The sequence below is a fragment of the Staurois parvus genome, unplaced genomic scaffold (assembly GCF_062004578.1).
Source record: "Staurois parvus isolate SC_StPar_1 unplaced genomic scaffold, SC_StPar_1.0 ptg000972l, whole genome shotgun sequence".
In the NCBI taxonomy this organism is placed as follows: Eukaryota; Metazoa; Chordata; class Amphibia; order Anura; family Ranidae; genus Staurois; species Staurois parvus.
In genome coordinates this window covers 160,151-182,839 of record NW_028318768.1, presented here as the reverse complement: position 1 = coordinate 182,839, position 22,689 = coordinate 160,151, and the positions used below count along the sequence as shown (strand labels likewise).

Here is a 22,689-nt window from a genome sequence, read left to right as displayed (position 1 = left end):
TTCAGGGTAGCCAGCAGTGGATCAGCAGAAGTCGATCATTATCCCTAAGTGTTTGTGACCTACCCTATAGGTCAAGGGAGAAGGTGAATGCATGGTTCACTTATTTGGTGATGAGAAACACTATGGATTAATTTTCATGGTGGAAAAATGCGAATATTTGATTATTGCATCTTCTTGTGTGCTTTTAAGGTTTACATTTCACAATTGAGGAGTTAGCGCATCACATATTTTTTTGTTTATTCATTCTGAAGAATAACTGGTTCTATTCTATTCGAAAGTTCAATTTCGAATGATGGCTATAGTCTTTCTATTTTATTTTATTCTATTCTATTCTATTATATTCCATTCTATTTTATTTTATGCTTTCATATTCTTCTTTTATAACTCTATCCTATTATTTTCAAAACTAGAATTTTGGAATTTTCTACTACACACAGTCTTTGAAAGAAATCGGCAATAGTCAGCAATATGTTTACATTTCAAATTTGTTTTCAAATTCGTTTCAAATTCAATTCGAACTCAGATAATTCATTATCTTCAAATTTTTATTTTATTATTTTGAATTCATTTAAATTAGTTACTATTATAATTAGGTAATTTGAATACATCTGAATCTCCGAATGACAAAAATGTAATCCAAATTTTGATTCGCAGTGAAGCAAAGTGAATGTCTAGCTGCAATTGCAGATTAGCTGCGATTATTTACTGCTTTGCTGTAATAGGCGAATTAGACTTTGTAGTTTGATCTACTGCTGTTCATGTCTATTTCTAAGGCATACAACTGTAAAGGCTGTGTTAGGTTTTCTTTTAAAAAGCCGTTGGACATCCACTATTTGCACCACCCAAATAGTAACTTTATTAGACTTTTTCAAAAAAAGGACGCTGCACGTCCAGAACTGTTGTAATCACATTTGTATATTATTATTATTATACAGTATTTATAAAGGCCAATAGTTCGCTCAGCGCTGTACATTACAAAGGGGGACAGAACATGTGACAGAACAATACCAATACAATGCAAAACATGAGGGGATCGAGGGCCCTGCTCCTTGGAGCTTACAATCTAGGAGGGAGGGGATGGTGACACAGGAGGAGATAGCTGTGGGGGATGGGGTGGTAGGAAGAGTGGAGGAGGTCGGTCAAGTTAGCAGGGGGTGGGGTAGGCTTCCCTGAAGAGATGGGTTTTCAGGGTGCGCCTAAAGGAGAGGAGTGTAGATGATAATCTGATGGGTTGGGGAAGGGAGTTCCAGAGGATGGGTGACACCCTGGAGAAGTCCTGGAGGCGGGCATGGGAGGAGGAGACCAGGGAACCAGAGACCAGTATATACTGTTGCTGAATAAATACACCTTGAATCTCTGCATTGCTGGATGAATAATTGGCTGTTAGCAAGTCAAGTCACCTAGACCAGATGTCTTCTGAATCTACTGGCCATACTGCAGCTAAAAAAAAAAAAGGAAAACCCAGATGAGGTACCATTGTTGACAAGCCTAAAAACACCTTGGATGGCCCCATAGCTAGGGAGCTGTGTGTCTGAAAGCTGAAACTTTTTCACTGAAATGATCGTCGCGTCAAACAACTGCATCATTGCATACAGTTTGCACCCCCTAGCAGAAAAGGTGAAATTTTGGCATTGATATTGAAAATCTGACTGGTCATGTCAAAAAACTGTCTTTTATTTAAGGATAGGAATCATATGAAGTCATTTTTTATCATGTAGTTGTTTGGCTCCTTTTCAAATCCTAATGATAACAAAAATTATCCAAATGGCCCGGATCAAAAGTCTCCGCCCCTGGAATGTTCTTCCTTGGTACAGACACACAAGGTGACACACACAGGTCACAATGGCAATTAAAGGTTAATTCCCCACATCTGTGGTTTTTTTAAATTGCAATTAGTGTCAGTGTATAAATAGTCAATGAGTTTTTAGCTCTCATGTGGGTACACTGAGCAGGCTAGATACTGAGCCATGGGGAGCAGAAAAGAACTGTCAAAAGTCCTGCGTAACAAGGTAATGGAACTTTATAAAGATGGAAGGGGATATAAAAATATATCCATAGCCTTTAACATTATTATTATTATTATACAGGATTTATATGTTTGCTCAGCACTTTACAATATAAGGGAGACAGTACAATTACAATACATTTCAGTACAGAAGGAATAGGAGGGTCCGGCTCGTGGAGCTTACAATCTAAAGGAAGGGGGAGGTGATACAAAAGGTGATAGCTGCGGGGGATGATCTGGTGGAGGTGATTCAAGTACAGTTCTTAGCTGGAGGTGGGGTAGGCTCCCTGAAGAAGTGAGTTTTCAAAGATCACCTAAAGGCAGTCAGGGTGGGGGTTGATCGAACATGCTGTGGTAGGGAGTTCCAGAGGATGGGAGAGGCTCTGGAGAAGTTAACATGCCAGTCAGTACTGTTCAATCGCTTATTAAGAAGTGGAAAATTCAGGGATCCCATGATACCAAGCAAAGGTCAGATTGCAGCCACAACTGCCAGAAGAATTGTTTGGGATACATAGAACCCACAGGTCTCCTCAGGAGAAATACTGGCTGCTCAGGAAAAAGATGGTATGGTTGCTTTGAAGGAGTACAATACCATGATACTTGAACAAAAATGAGCTGCATGGTTGCCAGAAAAAAGCCTTTACTGTGCCAATGCCTCAAAAATATAAATATATATGTTGTTTTGTTCTAATCTTAACTTGACACTTTCTATTTTTTGCTAGGATCATGATCCTGATGATATCCTGGTTGTCCCAGAAATACATGGAAATACATACAAGTAAGAGCAACATTTTAACAGCCTTCAACGATATTCACTATTATGGTATTTTATAAATAACAGGGATTTAATTATCTTAAATGTGTAAGGCTCCAGGCACACTAGCATTTTTTAGGCTAAAAAAACACTGGTAAAAGAGGTTTTTTTAGCAGTGTTTCAGCGTTTAGCGTTTTTTTCTGCTGGAAAAACTCTCCTAAAAATTCTATAAAAACATTTTTTTCTGCTCCTAGAAGCTGAAGCTCAAAAAACGCTAATAGCCTAAACTAGTGTGCCTAAAGTGTGCACGAACACATAGGAAAACATTATTTAGCCTCTGGGAGCAGAAAAAATGCTAATACCAGCTTCTAGGTTAGAAAAAAACCGCTAGTGTGCATGGAGCATTCTGATGAATGGCACTAATAATATTGGCTTGTTGTTATAAAATCCTCATATAAAAAGTATAATGAAACCCAACCCATAAAAAGGCAAAATGTTTAAATATGCATGAAATTAGTGATCTATTTTCTCATAATTACATAGTAAACATATAGAAACATTGAAGAGTAGTTTCTTGTACCATTAATCCTTTAACCCCTCGCCTACCGGGCACTTTTACCCCCTTCCTGCCCAGGCCAATTTTCAGCTTTCAGCACTGTTGCAATTTTAATGACAATTGTGTAATCATGCAACACTGTACCGAAATTAAATTTTTATAATTTTTTTTAGACAGATAGAGCTTTCTTTTGGTGGTATTTGATCCCCACTGGGGTTTTTATTTTTTTGCTAAACAAACTATAAAAGACCAACAATTTTGAAAAAAAATTGTTTTTGTTACTTTCTGTTATAAAGTTTTGTAATTAAGTAATTTTTCTTCTTCGCTGATGGGCACTGATAGGCTGCACTGATGAGGCTGCACTGATAGGCTGCACTGATGGGCAGCACTAATGGACATTGTTAGGCAGCACTGTTGGGCACTCTTAGGCGGCACTGATGGGCAGCAGTGATGGGCACTGTTAGGCACCACTGATGGACATTGATAGGCAGCACTGATGGGCACTGTTAGGCGGCACTGATGGGCATTGATAGGTGGCACTGATTCAACTGATGGGCACTGATTGCCAGCACAGGTGGGCACTGATGGGCACTACTTATCACACTGATGGGACTACACTGATCACCAGGACACTGATGATTAGTGTCCTGATGATCAGTGTAGATGTCCCCATGCGAAATGCCGCTTACCAGTTCTCCTTCGGACACAGCTGATCACAGATTGCGTGCAGTGTGCGCCCTGGGGGGAGCACTTCTGGGAGGACATCCGTGGACGCCCTCCCAGAACTAGCCGACCGCACTGTATCTTTTGGCTATAGCGCGGTTGGGAACTGGTTAAAGGCTTTGTACACATTCAAAAGTTTTTGTTGTTTTATTTAGGTATTAGTGTACTTATATTCTTTGTGTTTGCCTTACCTTGTAATGATAGACCACATGTTGTGACTGCAGTTTGTAGTGTCATAGCTGATGGATTCCTCATGCCAAATGTATTCCTTCAACCAGCTTGTCCCTATTTGCTTAGGGACAGGCAACTTCCTGTTTCGGGTCACACAGCATCCAATCCATATCTCAACATTTCCTCTATGTTGCATCACAAATGCAGGAGTGCTGATGTGATAAAAAACTGCATTGTGAGCTGTTTTTGTGTCTGTGAATGCTTTGCCTGTCTGTGTCAGATCTAATTACTGTGTAACTCTCACCTACAGAGCACCAGAATGAGAGACCCAGAGATTGTGGGATTTGTATATATATATAAAAATGGAGCTTTAGTCAGAAAATTCAGTCTTTTAGATCTCCTCAGGCTGGCCCCTTTTGCAGTTATAGCATTAAACATAAGAGCCTATACTCATCGCTTTCAATTGTCCCTGATTTCGAGGGACTGTCCCTGATTTCGAGGGACTGTCCCTGATTTGGAACAAAGCCCCTCTATCCCTCTTTCCTTCTCATTTGTCCATCATTTTGGTCTGATCTATATAGTTGTGTAGAAAATGCACCATTTTTCTTTTAAAGAGTGTTTCCCAGTGCTCAACTTTTCTTCTAATTTCTAAATTGCTGCATTTGTAAATTTTAAAAGCCAATACAAAGGAAAAGTAGTGGTAAAAACCCCCCAAAAAAACACTTGTCAGTTAAATTTTTTTCGTATAAGTCTCCTTTAAGAGGACGTGGCAGGAGATGTTTCCTATGCTTACATGCTTTTGCTAATAGGTGTTCCTCATTCCAATTTCAAAACGTTGGGAGGTATGTATACTGTTTAAAATCCAGTAATACACTGTCTCACCCTGCTCTGCACATGCTCAGTTGCTCTCTATTTTTAGGCACTATACAGAAACTGTAGAGGCCTATCTGCTGACAAACTAAAGATTTACTGCTGTTCAGGGCACTGAGCTTCAGCAAAATGGCCACCTCCAGAAAGAATGAACAGAAACAATGCTGGAAGAAATTTATAGCACACACCTAATTATAGTAACATAATTAGAGTGCATTGAAAAAGTATTCCGCTATTTACTAATTAGGTGACTTCTGAAGGCAATTGGTTCCACTAGATTTTTTTTCTAGATTCACTATATCCGCTCTCCCCGGACCCTGCATTCACTATATCCGCTCTCCCCGGACCCCGCATTCACTATATCTGCTCTCCCCGGACCCTGCATTCACTATATCTGCTCTCCCCGGACCCTGCATTCACTATATCTGCTCTCCCCGGACCCTGCATTCACTATATCTGCTCTCCCCGGACCCTGTATTCACTATATCTGCTCTCCCCGGACCCCGCATTCACTATATCCGGTCTCCCCGGACCCCGCATTCACTATATCCGCTCTCCCCGGACCCCGCATTCACTATATCCGCTCTCCCCGGACCCCGCATTCACTATATCTGCTCTCCCCGGACCCCACATTCACTATATCCGCTCTCCCCGGACCCCGCATTCACTATATCCGCTCTCCCCGGACCCCGCATTCACTATATCCGCTCTCCCCGGACCCCGCATTCACTATATCCGCTCTCCCGCGGACCCCACATTCACTATATCCGCTCTCCCCGGACCCTGCATTCAGCTATATCCACTGATGCTTCACCCCTCAGCTCAAGCTGATACACTGAGCTGTCTGAATAGGTGATGCTGAGCTGATAGGAAGGGTCTGATGCGGCATCCACTCTCGGGCAGCAGACAGTTAATCACGAGAGATTGCTATACCTGTCTAATGAATTGGGTCATGCTGAACACTCGAAAGCCACCTCGCAGTGTGTAAACTGAACCACATATGCAAAAATAGCATCCCACATAGAAAAATATGTAGTAAAATCAGGTAATCAAAAGTCCTAAAGTGCAAATTGTACAAAAAAACAAGGGAATAGAAATCACTGATTTCACATCTAATTTCTCCCTATTTTTCTTTTCTTCTTCTCTTCATTGGTATTAGCTATAAGACACTCTCTTACCTTTGGCTGTATACTTCCAGATCTCCAGGTTATGAATCTATGCATTATTTATGAAAGCTGGCCAGCACTTGACACTCGTCTCCTCCAATAGTTAGTCTTCTCTGGTTGTGTTATACACAAATACACCAGCAGAGGACACCACACAGGAGTTTCAACTTTTAATTGTGATCTTTTGATAAACTGATTTGATTCTTCCAATTTTTTAAATAAATTCTCTCTTCTTTTATTAGCATTTCATGCAATTTTAGTTTTTTTAGTCTTTTTTTTTTCTTTTGTTTGGGCTCGTTGGCCAGGATGGATACATATTTGTTTTCTTTTTATGATGGCCAAGGTTACTGTGAGTTCCCTGAATGTTCAGGGTTTTAATAATCCAATGTGCTATTTTTTTTGCAGGAAACTCACTTTAAGGGGTTATCTTCCGCTAAAATCTCCACCGTTATTATAAACAGTGGCACATGAGTAATTGTCCTGATACTAAAACCAAAGGTGTAGTCATAGGACTTCTGTCCCCTTTACTATGAAAGACACTATCCCCATGGACCGGTATCTTTTACTTAAATGCACACTTTACAATCAACTTTTGATGCTCGCAAATATTTACTTCTCAGTCAAAAACTGTTTTCTATTCATCCTAACAAAATTAGAACAATTTGCGGAGGGATGTATAATATTAGGAGATGACTTTAACTTTATATTTGATTCTCTATTGGACTCTTCCTCAGGGAAAATTAGGACCCCTTTTCCAGCTTTTCATTCTATCAGTCGTAAGCTTCGTGGCCTAAAACTTGTAGATATTTTGGCATACCCTTAATCCTATTGCTGAGAATTATACCTTTTATTCAGTGGTCCATTCCTCTTATAGTTGCATTGGTTATATTTTTATATCTCACCATGCTTTGAGTTGGTCTCCCACAGCAACAATAGCCTCTTGTATATTGTCAGATCAATTCCCAGTCTGTACTTCTTTTTGGCTTCTGTCAGGGACATGTTGGCCATGGCGTAGCTGAGGCTTGTAGCCGCACGCGAATGCGCAGGCGCAGGCCTGCAGGTGCTCGTACCAGGGGCGGACTGATCATTTGGAAACTCGGGCTCTGCCCGAGGGCCCTGGGTCAGTAGGGGTCCCCATGAGATGCCCCTAGTACCTTTTTCATAGGCTTTTTTGAGTTTGGGCAAGGACACGGGGACCCCATGATCCCCTATTGCCCTCCATGAGTTGTCAGTCCACCCCGGCTCGTACTGTTGTGCTTGGCCAAGCGCATATGCACATGCGCGGGCGTACATGCACGGAAATGTGCATTAAATAATTCTGGCGCCCACTGACCAATATAGGTGCAGTGTCAGGGCAGGGCTGTGGAATGGACAGGTAGGCCTAGTGGCAGGGTAACGCACTGACTGACGACAACCACCACCAACAGACCGAAGTCCCTCAGGGCGCAGAGTCTAAGTCCCAGGCTGCCCTTCACCAGGGCCCCTGATGGCGGGGATGGACTTGACGCAGCCAGGGACCAGGTCGCGGCCCCCAAGACACCCCGGCTGCGGTAATGGCCACCACCAATGGCGTGTAGCTGGTAAGAATGACGTAGTCAGGCGGGCCGGGTCGACAACAACGGGACAAAATGGTACAGAACAGTAGACAAGAATCACAGGTCACGGGCCAGGTTCAGCAACGGAAGGTCAGATCAAAGGAAAACACAGAGAATGGTCTAGTCACAAGCCGAGTCAGATACCAGAAGAGTCACGAGAGTATACACAGAGCTGTAGCAAGACCAAGACACAAGACACAAGTGCAAAGAGCATGTGCGGGCCACAGGCTTATATGTACTCAGCCACACCCCTCTGGGGGATGGACCTCAGAGACCTGAAGGCATAAAAGATTCCCACCATGCTCTGCAGAAACCCAAGATGGACGCCAGTACATGAAGCCGCACAGTCTCTGAGAAAAGGTAGGACCTTGACATGCAGCAGCTGCACTAGTGAATTGCTGTCTGATCTGCAGCTCCCCCCCCCCCGTATTCCTGTGCCTGATCCTGTGACTGATACCTGTGTTGACCCCGGCTTGCTTCTTGGACTCCGCCTCTGCCTTCTGTATCTACCTGATCTGTTCCCACCATCACCAACCTTGGCTTGTGACCCGGCCATTCTTCTGCCTGCCGTTCATGCCTGTTCTGCTTATCTGTTACCGACCCGGCTTGTCTGACCCTGCATACAGTCTGCTACTAGCCTGCTCCACTGCCTGCCTGCTCTGCTACCAGCCTGCTCTGCTACCAACCGGTCCAGCCATCCTATCTGCCAGAGAAGTGCCAGCAATCCCCGCATAGACTACAGGACTGACTAGGAATTCATACCTTGCCATGCTCTTGTAATTGCTGTTCCACCTTCAGTGGCCCTCGAACCAGAGCTGTACAAGTGGCCTTCCTCTGCCGTCAGGCTCACAAGTAAATCCGGCAAGTAAAGTGGCAGCATCCAAATACCATTGAACTTGTTGCATCCTAGCACCTGAACGAGACTCTACTGAGAGATTTGGCAGTACAAATAGAAATCATGGCAGCGAAATACGATTTTAAGATGATCTATATACAGGACCCTACTGCCAAACCATTGTTGCTTTTATCCGAAGGTACAGAACTCTGTATAATACTCAACCAATCATACAGTATATGCGGCATAAAGAGCTAGCTTTTATCCCATTCAGTTAAGCACTGATAGTCCTGAATGTAAGTTCCTAAGATATTATGTCCTTCTCAGGGTCTGGTATATAACTCTGAAGCCATAGCTAAGGCCTTTCAATTATATTACTTCTCGTTGTATAACATTCCAGCTACCCCTAAGGACACTCTTGTGTGTTCATTTTATAACTTCTTTAGGACACTATATACATTCCACTCCCCTTCCAACTCTATCAACTGGTGTGATTGGGGAACTCTCAAAGCTATTTACGGCCAAAGAAATTACTTATGTAATTAAGTCTCTTCCATTCAGGAAAAGTCCTGGCCCGGGTGGCTTTGTCTTCAGTTTTTATTCCCAATTTCTAGACACTTTGGTTCCAGTTATGGAAAAAGCTTATAACCTTATTTAGGAAACATGTCCTTTCCTGAGACACTCCCAAGAAGCCCACATAACTGTTATATCGAAAGCAAAAAAAGATCCAGCATCATGTAGTAACTACAGACCTATTTCCCTTATAATGTGGACTAAAACAACTATGCAAAAGTAATCGCTCTCAAACTGTAGCCCCATATGTCCTCTTTCATTCCTTTAGATCAGGTCAGGTTTGTCCCTTTTAGAGAGGCCAGAGACAACACCACCAAAACAATCACCCTTATTAATTATGCCAGGAAAAACACCATCCCTTATGCCTTCTCATAGTTGATGTTGAGAAAGCATTTGACTGAGTCTATTGGGAATTCATCTCTACCTCTTACAGATCGGCACCATCAGGACTGTTAATTAAAATATTGCCTTATATGAAATGCCCTGTGCTGGGGTCAGGATAAGTGCTATTCTTTCTCACCCTATTTATATCCATAATGGCATGCAACATGGCTGCCCTCTTTTGCCTGTGCTCTGCATTCTGGCTGTAGAACATTTGGTGAATGCCATCAGATCCAACCAAACTATCCAAGGGCTTATAATAGGACAATGTGAAATTAAGAGAAGTCTATATGCAGACGATTTATTGTTATGTATATCTAACCCTTCAGTGGCATTCCTGGCTCTTATACATGTATTTAACATTTTTGGACAGTATAGCAATTGCAAGGTAAACATGCATAAGACCACAGAGTTAAATGTTTCTATACCAGATTCTAATGTTTCTGCTCTATGTGACTTTTTTCCTTTTTATATGGAAATCCACTGCAATTAAGTACTGTATTTAGGAGTACAAATTCCATCTATTCCCAGTTCTCTATGCTTTAAATTTCAAACCCCTGTTGTCATTAGTAGGTTTACCCCATTTGGGCTACCATCCCTCCACTGGCCTCCACACAGTGTCCTCCACCCCTCTCTGCCAATCCCTCCACTGGCCTCCACTCAGTGTCCTCCACCCCTCTCTGCCAATCCCTCCACTGGCCTCCACTCAGTGTCCTCCACCCCTCTCTGCCAATCCCTCCACTGGCCTCCACTCAGTGTCCTCCACCCCTCTCTGCCAATCCCTCCACTGGCCTCCACTCAGTGTCCTCCAACCCTTTCTGCCAATCCCTCCACTGACCTCCACTCAGTGTCCTCCACCCCTCTCTGCCAATCCCTCTACTGGCCTCCACTCAGTGTCCTCCACCCCTCTCTGCCAATCCCTCTACTGGCCTCCACTCAGTATCCTCCACCCCTCTCTGCCAATCCCTCCACTGGCTTCCCATTGCCCAATGAATAAAATTCAAAACATTAACAATAACATATAAAGCCATTTCTAACTCTGCCCCAAATCACATCACCGATCTTGTCTCTAAATATCACCCAAACTGTCCTCTCCGCTCCTTTCATGACATCCTGCTCTCTAGCTCCCTTGTCTCCTCCTCCCATGTTTGTCTTCAAGACTTCTCCAGAGCTTCCCTCATCCTCTGGAACTCTCTACCCCAATCTATCTGTCTATTGACTACTTGCCCAGTTTTAGGCGATCTCTGAAAACCTATCTCTTCAGGGAAGCCTCACCTGCTGTTATGATCCGCCAGGTGGTGCCTCAGGCTGCCAACTGACAGACCTACTCAGAGCGTGGGGTCTAAGCCCGGGCTGTGCTTTCACCAGGGCCCCTGATGGTGGGGATGGACTTGAAACAGTCCCGGGCCAGGTCACGACCTCTGAGCAGACCCACCAGTGGCTGAGGAGACCTCCGAGGACAGGTACCGGGAGAGCCAGATGTGAAGAGGATGGCGGCCCCAGCAGGGTAGTAACGGATCGTGGGCCCGTGAGGGTAAGCGGGGTACAGAATCGGTTGGCAAGAGTAGTCGGGTCACACGCAGGGCCAGCAGGGTAAGTCAGTCCTTAGAATGGTCAGGGCAATCCGGGTCAAACACAGGAGCAGGCAGAATAGTCAGGACAATCCGGGTCAATCACAGGAGCAGGCAGAATAGTCAGGGCAATCCGGGTCAATCACAGGGGCAGGCAGCGTAGTCAGGGTCAATCAGGGTCACTAGACGGGTGCAGGAACTCAGAATCACAGAAAGACCTTGCGGCAATCTGTGACAGTGCAGGGCATCTTTAAATAGTGCGCCCTGCACTGTCATTGGCCGGCTAGGACGCGCCCCCGGCTGTCATTGGACGCCTGAGGCGCGCCCGTGGCTTCTACTGCGCATGCGCGGCGTCCTGTTAGCCGCGGCTCGCCGGGACCTAGTGCCTGTGTCCCGGCGCGATCTGCCGCCAATGCGCATGGGCGGGGGACAGAGCCGCGATCGTGGACCACGGAGCCGCGATCCCTGACATTGCCCCCCCCCCAATGGGCACCCTCCGGGAGCCCCACTGATCTCTCCACCGTGGGTGACTACGACAAAATTCCCGGATGAGCCTGGGTGCGTGAATGTTCTGGGCGGGTTCCCATGAGTTCTCCTCAGGGCCATAACCCTTCCATTTTATCAGGAACTGTGTCTGGCCCCCCCTCCTTCGGCAACTGAGGATAGTCTCCACTTCATATTCCTCCTGGTCACCTATGGTGATTGCCTCGGGAGGTCTGGATTCACGGTCCGGGAAGGGATCTGGTCTGGATGGCTTCAGGAGAGACACATGGAACACAGGATGTATCTTGAAAGTCCGCGGAAGCTCGAGTTCGTAGGCCACCTCGTTGACTATTCGTTTTACAGGGAATGGGCCAATGTACTTGGGTCCCAGCTTCCTTGAAGGGCACAGCATCTTCAAGTTGGTTGTTGCTAGCCAAACCTGATCCCCTGGTTGAAGCAGTAATTCTCCTCTTCTCTTTCTGTCGAATGCCCTTTTACTGTCCTCTTGGGCTTTAGCGATGGCTTCCTGAATTGTCTTGTTATTGACGGAAAAGAAGTTCAAGATGTCTTGAGACGCCGGTACCGGATTTTCAGGCATTAGATCAGGGAGGAATGTGGGATGATACCCGTAATTGGAAAAGAACGGGGATTGACCCGTAGCTGAGTGACTTGAGTTGTTGTATGAGAATTCTGCGGAAGGCAACAACGTCAGCCAGTCATCCTGAAGGTAGGATGTGTAGCATCGTAAGTACTGTTCCAGCGTTTGGTTGGTCCTCTCGGTTTGACCGTTGGTCTGTGGATGGTAGGCAGATGAAAGCGACAGCTTGATTCCCAGTGCTTTACATAGGGCGTTCCAGAACCTGGAGGTGAATTGGACCCCCCGATCTGACACAATATCTTCGGGAACCCCATGAAGCCTCACCACTTCCTTAATGAAGATCCGTGCCGTTTCCGGTGCCGATGGGGTCTTCTCCAGGGGCACGAAATGTGCCATCTTTGAGAAGCGGTCGACGATCACCATTATTGCTGTGTAGCCTTGGGATGGTGGGAGTTCGACCACGAAATCCATGGCTATCATTTGCCAGGCCCGCTTGGGTATAGGTAATGGACGTAACAATCCCCATGCCCTGCTCCTGGAGGGTTTGTTCCTTTGACAGGTGGGACACGTCCGGACGTAACGCTCACAATCCTTGATCATGTCCGGCCACCAGAACGAGCGCCGTAGTAGTTCTAGAGTTTTCGTAACCCCGAAGTGACCCGCCATTGGATGGTCGTGGCAGTGCCCTAGGACCAAGGTTCGCACTTCTTCTGGGACCATGATCCGGTCTTCCTTCCAAAACAGCCCACCGTGGCTCTGGAGGGGTGACCCAGACGGAACGGGTAGTCCTACAGAAGCATCGAGAAGCCGGGAGCGAAGTTCCGTTTGTAGCGCGAGGAAGCTTCCAGAAGGTAAGATTGTGTCTGGTACCACGGCGTCGTCGGGGTCCTCAAACATGCGGGACAGAGCGTCTGGTTTGGTATTCTTAGTACCGGGTCGGTACGTTATATGGAATGTGAATCGAGAAAAGAAAAGAGCCCATCTCGCTTGGCGCGGTCTCAGTCGTTTAGCCGTTCTTAAATATTCAAGGTTTTTGTGATCTGTGAATATTAGGATTGGGTGTGTGGCTCCTTCCAGTAAATACCTCCATTCTTCTAGAGCGGTTTTAATGGCCAGGAGCTCCCGATCTCCAATGTCATAGTTACGTTCTGCCGGTGTCAACTTCCTGGAGAAGAACGCCACAGGGTGCAGTAGTTCCTTGGTACCATTCCTTTGGGACAGAACCGCTCCTACCGCGTTTTCGGAGGCGTCCACTTCCAAAACATATGGGAGAGAAGAATCCGGATGGCAGAGAATGGGAGCAGAGGTGAACAATTTCTTGAGCTTTTCGAATGCTGACTGAGCTTCGGGAGTCCACTTAAAGCGGACCCCTTGTTTCGTCAGTTGCGTGATCGGGGAGACCAGACCGGAGAAGTTCCTAACAAACTTTCTGTAAAAGTTAGAAAAGCCGATGAAACGCTGTACCCCCTTTTTGTCGGCGGGTATTGGCCAATCTAAGATCGCCGTGACTTTCTGGGGATCCATCGCGACCCCCGCGGAAGAGAGAACCAGTCCCAAGAACGTGATTTCGCGCTGTTCAAAACAGCACTTTTCTGCCTTAGCGTATAGCCCGTGTTGACGCAACCGTTCTAAAACCCGTAACACGTGACCTCGATGAACCTCCAGTGAGGGGGAAAAAATTAGGATGTCATCCAAATAAACCACCACGAAAATATCGAGAAAATCACGAAAAACATCGTTGATAAAGTGCTGAAAAGTCGCCGGTGCATTACAGAGCCCGAAGGGCATCACCAAATATTCATAGTGACCGAATCTCGTACGGAACACCGTCTTCCACTCATCCCCCTCCCTGATACGAACAAGGTTATAGGCCCCCCGCAGGTCTAATTTAGTAAATATTGTTGCCGATCTCAGTCTCTGGAGGAGCTCGGGGACTAGGGGTAAGGGATAACGATTCTTTACCGTTATTTTGTTCAGATCACGGTAGTCTATGCAGGGCCGTAACGATTTGTCCTTCTTCTCTACGAAGAACAACCCGGCCCCGGCTGGGGATGTGGAAGGACGAATAAATCCCTTCCGAAGGTTTTCGTCAATATATTCCCTCAGCACTCCCGATTCCGTTTCGGACAAGGGAAAGATACGGCCGAATGAGATTTCAGATCCGGGTAGGAGGTCTATGGGGCAATCGTAGGAACGGTGCGGAGGCAGAATGTCAGCTCCCCGCTTACTAAAGACGTCTAAGAAGTCATGGTAGGCCGGAGGAATAACCTGGGATAGATTGGTGTCTCCATCCAAGCACAGGAGGAACCGGGGAACCACGGATCCTGTGACGTGGCAGTGACTCAAACAATAAGGTGACCGAAATTGAATTGTTCCCTTTTCCCAGTCAATCTGGGGGTTATGGGCCCTCAGCCAAGGGAGCCCCAGAATGACTGGAAAAAGGGGGGATGCGATGGCATCCAAACGGAGGAACTCCTGGTGATGGTCTGCCATTGTGGTGAAAATGGGTGGTGTCTCCTGGTCCACCACCCCTGATTTTATACTGGACCCATCTGCCAAGAAGATGTTGAACCCCCTTTCTTTGGTCTGGAGAGGGATTTTTTGCCGGTGGGCAAAAGTCAGATCGATAAAACAACTACAGGCTCCTGAGTCAACGATTGCGGTCACCGACAATGTTCCTCCGGGGAGCTGTAAAGACACAGGAATGGCCAGGTAACTTGACTGATCATCCCTGCCTGCAGGTAAAGTAAAAGAAACGGGAGTGGACTTACTCGTTTTTGCAGGACAGGAGCGCACCTGGTGACCAGCTTCCCCGCAGTACAGACATAGGTTCTGTGATCGTCTCCTCTGACGTTCCTCGACCGATAAGTGGGAACGGGCCAGTCCCAGTTGCATGGGTTCCGAGTTGTCCCCTGTTTCCGTGCTTCACGGATGGTTCCCTGGGGCTGGAGCTGTGTCTCTTGATGGAATCCATGCCACCCTTTGACCCTGGCTGCTCCTTTCCAGCCGACGTTCCCTTAGTCTACGGTCAATTTGAATGGCCAATTCAATCAGTTTTTCCAGGGAGTCAGGTAGGCCTACTCGTGCTAGTTCGTCTTTGAGAGACTCAGACAGCCCGATGCGGAACTGGTGACATAAGGCCGCATCGTTCCATCTGGTGTCTCCCATGCTACGCCTAAAATCGGACGCGTATTCTTCGGCTGCCCAGCGGCCCTGCCGCAGAGAGTATAGGGTAGCCTCTGCGGAAGCAGCCCGCTGAGGGTCGTCATACAAAACGGCCATGGCCTGAAAGAACTCGGTCACGGAGTCAAGATGGGGGTCGTGCTTCTCCATCAGACAGTGAGCCCAGTCCTGGGGCTCATCCTGAAGGAGGGAGATTATAAACCCCACCTTGACGGTCTCGGTGGTGAACGTACGGGGCTGTAAGTCGAAGTACAGGGTGCAAGCGTTCCGGAAGGCTCGGAAGCGGCTTCGGTCACCACGGAATCGTTCCGGCAGAGGAACGCGGGGTTCAGGAGCTAGGGGTGTGGCAACCGCTCCGGATACCGGGTTAGCGGGAAGTTCTGCAGATGGAGGATTCTGAGCAGGGGGAGTCAGGGGAGCTAATGACTCCATGCGGTCCTCCAGTCGGGCGCAGCGACTGTGGAAATTCTGGAAAGCCTGGGTCAAAGTTGCCAGGTGCTGGCAAATATCCTCTAGGGACGATGGTCCACTTCCTGGCTCTGTCATGGCCGCAAGGTACTGTTATGATCCGCCAGGTGGTGCCTCAGGCTGCCAACTGACAGACCTACTCAGAGCGTGGGGTCTAAGCCCGGGCTGTGCTTTCACCAGGGCCCCTGATGGTGGGGATGGACTTGAAACAGTCCCGGGCCAGGTCACGACCTCTGAGCAGACCCACCAGTGGCTGAGGAGACCTCCGAGGACAGGTACCGGGAGAGCCAGATGTGAAGAGGATGGCGGCCCCAGCAGGGTAGTAACGGATCGTGGGCCCGTGAGGGTAAGCGGGGTACAGAATCGGTTGGCAAGAGTAGTCGGGTCACACGCAGGGTCAGCAGGGTAAGTCAGTCCTTAGAATGGTCAGGGCAATCCGGGTCAAACACAGGAGCAGGCAGAATAGTCAGGACAATCCGGGTCAATCACAGGAGCAGGCAGAATAGTCAGGGCAATCCGGGTCAATCACAGGGGCAGGCAGCGTAGTCAGGGTCAATCAGGGTCACTAGACGGGTGCAGGAACTCAGAATCACAGAAAGACCTTGCGGCAATCTGTGACAGTGCAGGGCATCTTTAAATAGTGCGCCCTGCACTGTCATTGGCCGGCTAGGATGCGCCCCCGGCTGTCATTGGACGCCTGAGGCGCGCCCGCGGCTTCTACTGCGCATGCGCGGCGTCCTGTCAGCCGTGGCTCGCCGGGACCTAGTGCCTGTGTCCCGGCGCGATCTGCCGCCAATGCGCATGCGCGGGGGACAGAGCCGCGATCGTGGACCACGGAGCCGCGATCCCTGACACCTGCCTTCAGCTAATAGCCGAATCTTCTATTTCTCCTATCAGTCCATCCCCCACAGTTATTACCTTTTGGACCACCAGCCCCTCCCTCTTAGATTGTAAGCTCCAAGGATCAGGCCCTTGTATCCCTCTTGTATTGAACTGTATTGTTGCTGTATTGTCTCCCGTTATATTGTAAAGCGCTGAGCAAACTGTTGGTGCTATATAAATCCTGTATAATAATAATAATATATAAATCCTGTATAATAATAATATATAAATCCTGTATAATAATATTATATAAATCCTGTATAATAATAATATATAAATCCTGTATAATAATAATAATAATAATAATATATAAATCCTGTATAATAATAATAATTATTCAAAACAGTTCTAATTCGAAAGCATTCTTAATTTACTGAATTTTTTTTACACCTGCACCTAAAACTTTTGCACAGTAGTGTGTATCACTTTTTAACTGTTTATTGGTGATATCCCTTTTTCATATACACAATTTATTTAGTGTGCAGAAATTACAATATTGCATTGTGTAGCACTACCAAGTAGGAAACAGAGTATGTGTATAAAGTGAAAAATATGGTTGCCCCCATGTAAATAGGTAAATGCAAACTATACATAGAAAAAAGGTTTTTTCAATAGTATAAATAGACATTGATAAGATTATTTACATTAAGTGGATCTAAATATACATGTATAATGCTGTATTTCTTTTACTCTTGTATCTAGATTGGTAATGAAATCTGCTGGAATTTTCCGATGTTCGGAGACAGGAATTAAATTCCAAGTGAGACGTCCAGTAACAATGGAATATGAATTGGATTCCTGGTATAATTACATAGAGTTTCTCCATTATCAAGGATCGGAAGTATTGGGACCTCTGTTCAACATTAAGACACCTCAAGATCCAAACATAGTGTCTGCTGTGTACCTACCTCATTATGTGTGTTTGAAAGGTATGTTCTAAAGTTACAAAAATATCCCAGCAGCAGATAAATCTCAATTCTCACTTGCAGCTGCTTGTCTATGGGCACTAACACCTGATTTATAACCTGTCCTGTGTTATATATGTGCTCTTACAATATGTAGACTATGTAGGAACTACTCAGAGGATTTGGGAATACATGAACATTTACACTTGAGTACTAGTTATGGAAGTTCACAAATTATAATCTTTTAAATTCAATAAACACATTACAAAATTACAAACGCTGGATATTATGTGCCCTACTTCTATAAGTTACCCTATATTGAGTGAATAACTCAAGTGAATTCACTATACTCTAGACATTACATTTGTCCTTACAACTATCTCTGGAATTTAGCCTACATTGAAAAATTTGCTCTAGAAACTTCTACTCAAATAAAGTAATTTTAAAGTCAAAATATTTGTATTGTCATTAACCCTGGTAGTTTTGTTTTTGCTGTCTATGTCTCTGCTGGGTAGATTCACCATCTCTCTTAGTCCTCCTGACCATTAACACTGGGACAGAAAGTGATGTGAATCCAATTACCAAAACAGGAATAGAGGGGAGATTTTACTTCAGTGACAGCTGTCTAAGAGGGAGTTTCCCACAACTGACCAAGCTTTCCCCTCACTTCTTGATGTTTGAAGCTCCCTAATGGGACCAGATGGCAAAAAGGTGGCTCCCCAATAAGCAAATCTCATGATCCCTGCAGACAGACCACTGGTTCCTCACAGACAGCAAGGGTCTTTCTCTGCAGTATACTGGCAGAAGACAGTCTTTTCTACCCAGATTGTGGCTGTCTTCTAAAGTGAAAAAGTGTAAGACTTTGCACACCACTTTGCTCACCTTTTGTTTTGATGCAACTGAAATTTTTTTAGCCAAATTAAACTAAGGGTTTATGTGGGCTTAAACCTTTTTACTGCCACCTTTAGCTCCTAATATTATGTATTGCCCCCTTTTATAGTCTTTTGTGATAGTTGTGAATAAGGCCCTTCATTTTATCATGCAGTAAAGTCACCCATTCGTTTTTTGCACAAACCCTTCAGGTCCTGTAAATTCCCTGAACTACATGTTTTAGGTCTCCCCAAAGTTCCCAAATGATGTTAAGGTCAGGAGATTGGGATGGCCACTCTAGAACCTTCACCTTTTTCTACTACAGCCACTGTAGGGTATTTTAACCTTTTTAGCCTTGTAACTGGGTTTATTGTCTTGTCGGAAAGTGCAAGCACACCCCTGTGCAACTCCAGGAATGTAAATTTCCTCCAATATTTTTCGATAACATGATTTATTTATCTTGTTATCAATTTCTCTAAATTCCCTATGGTGCTGTAGCCCACACACCCCTAAAACAGCAGAGATCCACCCACATGTTTCATCATAGGCATGGTGTAGAATTTTCTGAGACACGTATAATACTTCTTTAGGCGATTTTGGAATTAAAGAGCCGTTGAAATAAATTTTTTTTTATTTTATCACACAATGGCTTAAAATAACAAAGTAAAGCGTATCATGAACAGTTCCAGAAATATCAAAGCAGAAGTTTAAAAATGTGTCACCCTTATTGTCATGGCTGCCCGGCCATGTGGTTCTTGTCTTGTTCAACGCAGCTGAGTCCGAGCAAGAAGAAGGAAGTGACGTGATCTTAGGTCTCTAAGAGAATGCACCTGTTTCAGCTTCTCAGTATGTGAATAACGACAGCGTCTTTAGATGTCCGTTTGTGAACCAGCGGTAATAGATCGCTGCTCAGTTCTCCGGCATTCTCGGAGAACACAGTTCTCCTGTGAATGCAGTTTGTGAAGCAGTTCTCCGAACGAAGGGAGAACGGTCTCCAAACGCTGGAGAACGGTCTACAAACTCTGAAAAACGGCTCATTTTACTATAATCTCTCGAGATTATAGTAAAAGATCAGTTTACTAAACAGAGGTAAATTATCTCTGCTTAGTTTTCGGTCCCTCTGATTCTCCAGCTCTGGGCTGGAGAATCTGGAGGGAGAACACAGATCTCCAGAGAAGGGCTGACATGATCTCCTGAGTGTTATAAACTGTGAATGACCGGAGAATAGCTGAGATCCGTTGAATCGCAGCTATTCTCTGTGTCATAAACAGACACCATAGTGTGTGAGTGTGTGTCCGCATCTCCTAGGATGCCTATTTATGATACTTGTAAGCATCATAATTCGTGATCTTAGAACCTTGTATGGCAAACAATACTGCTTACATTGAAGGTAGGGGACGCTACATATATGGTCTTTTGATTGATAGGCCCATATGTAGTGACCATAAATTGACCACGTTACATCAGCCTGCTCATATTTAAATGATAAAATAAATTAAGAATGTATCTTTACAACATCTCAATAATGTTGTATACCCAGAAATCTACATATAAAACAAACTAAAGCAAACTAAATACACACAGATACTATTAGTATATATTATGTCATACTTATTCTATTTTGATTCACTTCTAACACCCTTGACATTCTACACCAGAGTCCTGTAACCAGCTATGCCCTATTATAGAATACTCAGCTCTCAGCCGGTTAATTAGCTAACTCCTGTCTCAGTTTAACTGAAGAAATTAACACTATCACTGGTTCAAGGCCATTCACACATATTAATATTCATTATGATTAATGATAAAAACCAAATATTTTGCAAGCTTGCCATCAATATAATATAAGTGCCGAATTATGAATTTGATATAATAATATTTATCACATGGTGTAGAGGATTTGTAACTTATAAACACAACTGTGGTTGGAGGTGTTCCTGTCCACCTTGGGGTGGTCCCAGTACTCAATCAATAACTAGCTAAGCTCTTCTGATGTGGCTGGTATGTCCAAAGGGTGAACAGGGTAAAACAAGGTCATGGCTGCAGTAGCAGCTATGATCCTGTTTCAATTTTTATCAGTGGGCTCTGGGTGGCTGTGCAACTGCCTGAACACTTTTACCTGCCTCCCCAGCACCCCTCCCGGTGGTTCCTATGCTCTTCTACAAGGAGCTCGAGACCACAACAAATACTGGTAGGATGGTGAGTGGTCACCCAGGCCGATTCCCTTTGCAGTACCATAAACCAGAAGATCTCGGCACTTCCAGTTCAGAGCTGTCAAAACACCAGCTAGAAAGCCAGGAGCACAGTTGAAAGAGGAAATTCTGTGCTTGGGCAGCTGAAGCAGAGGGCAGGGGAGACATTGGGGGTCTAATAGACCTCTGATGCTTTCAGAAAGTGGACCTGCCCATGCTATCACATTGGGGCCTTGTGTTAAATGTTTAAAATAATTTAAATTCAAAATACTAACAACTTACAAAGCCATCCACAGCTAGGCCCCCAGCTACATCACCAGGGACGGACTGACAACTCATGGGGCCCCCGGGCAATAGGGGATCATGGGGCCCCTGTGTCCTTGCAAAACTCAAAAAAAGCCTATGAAAAAGGTAGCAGGGGCATCTCATGGGGCCCCTTACTGACCCCGGGCCCTCGGGCAGTGCCCGAGTTTCCAAATGGTCAGTCTGCCCCTGTACATCACTAACCTAGTCTCAAAATACCAATCAAATTGCTCTCTTTGTTCTTCCCAAGACCTTCTGCTCTCTAGCTCTCTCGTCATCTCCTCCCATGCTCACCTCTAGGACTTCTCCTGAGTCTGTCCCATCCTATGGAACTCCCTACCCCAATCTGTCCAACTATCTCCTACTCTCCTAAACATTTTCTTCAGAGGCTCATCCTGCCTCCATCTAACAACTGTACTTTTATTTTCTCCATTAGCCCATCCCCCACAGTTATTACGTTTTGTATCTCTTGATGCTCCCCCTTAGATTGTACTCTAACAAGCAGGCCCTTCCTGTATTGAATTGCATTGTAACTGTACTTTCTGAACTATGTTTTAAAGTGCTGCACAAACTGTTGGCGCTATATAAATCCTAAATAATAATATTAAATGAAAAAAAACTAATAATAATTACGGTTTATTCTAAATAATGATAAGCTGTAGAGATATTTTAATTGATTGATAATTTTAGGAACCGTAATTTTTGGTCATTTAATGGGCTCACGCAGTTTTTATGCCTGACACATTTGGCATCTGTTTATTCTATACTACCTCATCTTTTATTCTGTACAAAAAAGAGGGATTAACGTGTGTTTGTATGCAATAAAATGTATTTTAGTGCATTTTTCTCTGAAACTCTAAATTTGACAAACAAATGCACAAATACCATGCGTCACAAATAATTGCAAATACCATCTTTTTTTATTGTACAAGACCTCTGCTTTCAAAATATATATTATGTTCTAAGTAATTGGGTTTAACTCATTTTATAGCGAAGAATGCAGATTTTAACGTGTATGCAAAAAATGAAAAAAATCGCTCTAGAGGGTAACTGGTTAATCAATAAAATAAATAAGAAATCTAACAGGGTATTGTTGTACTGTTCAGATTCGGAAAACTAAACAGGTCTTGTTACTACAGATGCCGAGAGATATAAAAAAAAAACCTTAGGTAGGTTAACGCTGCAGCATCTATCAAAACTTGAACTTTTTTTTGGTCCTGTCCTTTAATAAAGGTATATTTAGTCAGGTATTGCAGGATACCTGTCAACATTTTTTATTGAATTTCCATTGCATGAATATGTAATATAAATATTTTTCTGTGTTTATAGAGCTGAATGAAGACACATCTTGTTTCACGTGCGCCCATTTTAATGATGGAATTTTGAGTGTGGAAAAGCCAACAAGAATTCTTCCTTTCCACATCGTCCTGGAAAATCCTTCATTTTCGCCCCTGGGGGCTTTTTGGGACTATTTACCAAGTATGGTGGCCAAGCATATACCAATACATGGCAAAGTACTTCTCTATTTCAGAATAGTTGGAAAAAAATGTGTTCAATATCAAATTCATCTGTACCTGGTGCCCATTTTTACAACAACCAGCAAGG

The 22,689-nt window shown here is 44.8% G+C and overlaps 1 protein-coding gene across 1 annotated transcript in view; it reads left to right on the top strand.

Annotated features, from left to right (window-relative positions):
* The window catches only part of LOC149441576 (uncharacterized), a 151,856-nt gene that overhangs the window by 88,684 nt on the left and 40,483 nt on the right, over positions 1 to 22,689 (top strand). Inside the window, exons 5-7 of the mRNA XM_089657154.1 lie at positions 2,728 to 2,783; positions 17,517 to 17,743; positions 22,414 to 22,688. Of these exons, the coding sequence (XP_089513280.1) occupies positions 2,728 to 2,783; positions 17,517 to 17,743; positions 22,414 to 22,688 (558 nt within the window). The remainder of the gene's footprint in view (positions 1 to 2,727; positions 2,784 to 17,516; positions 17,744 to 22,413; position 22,689) is intronic.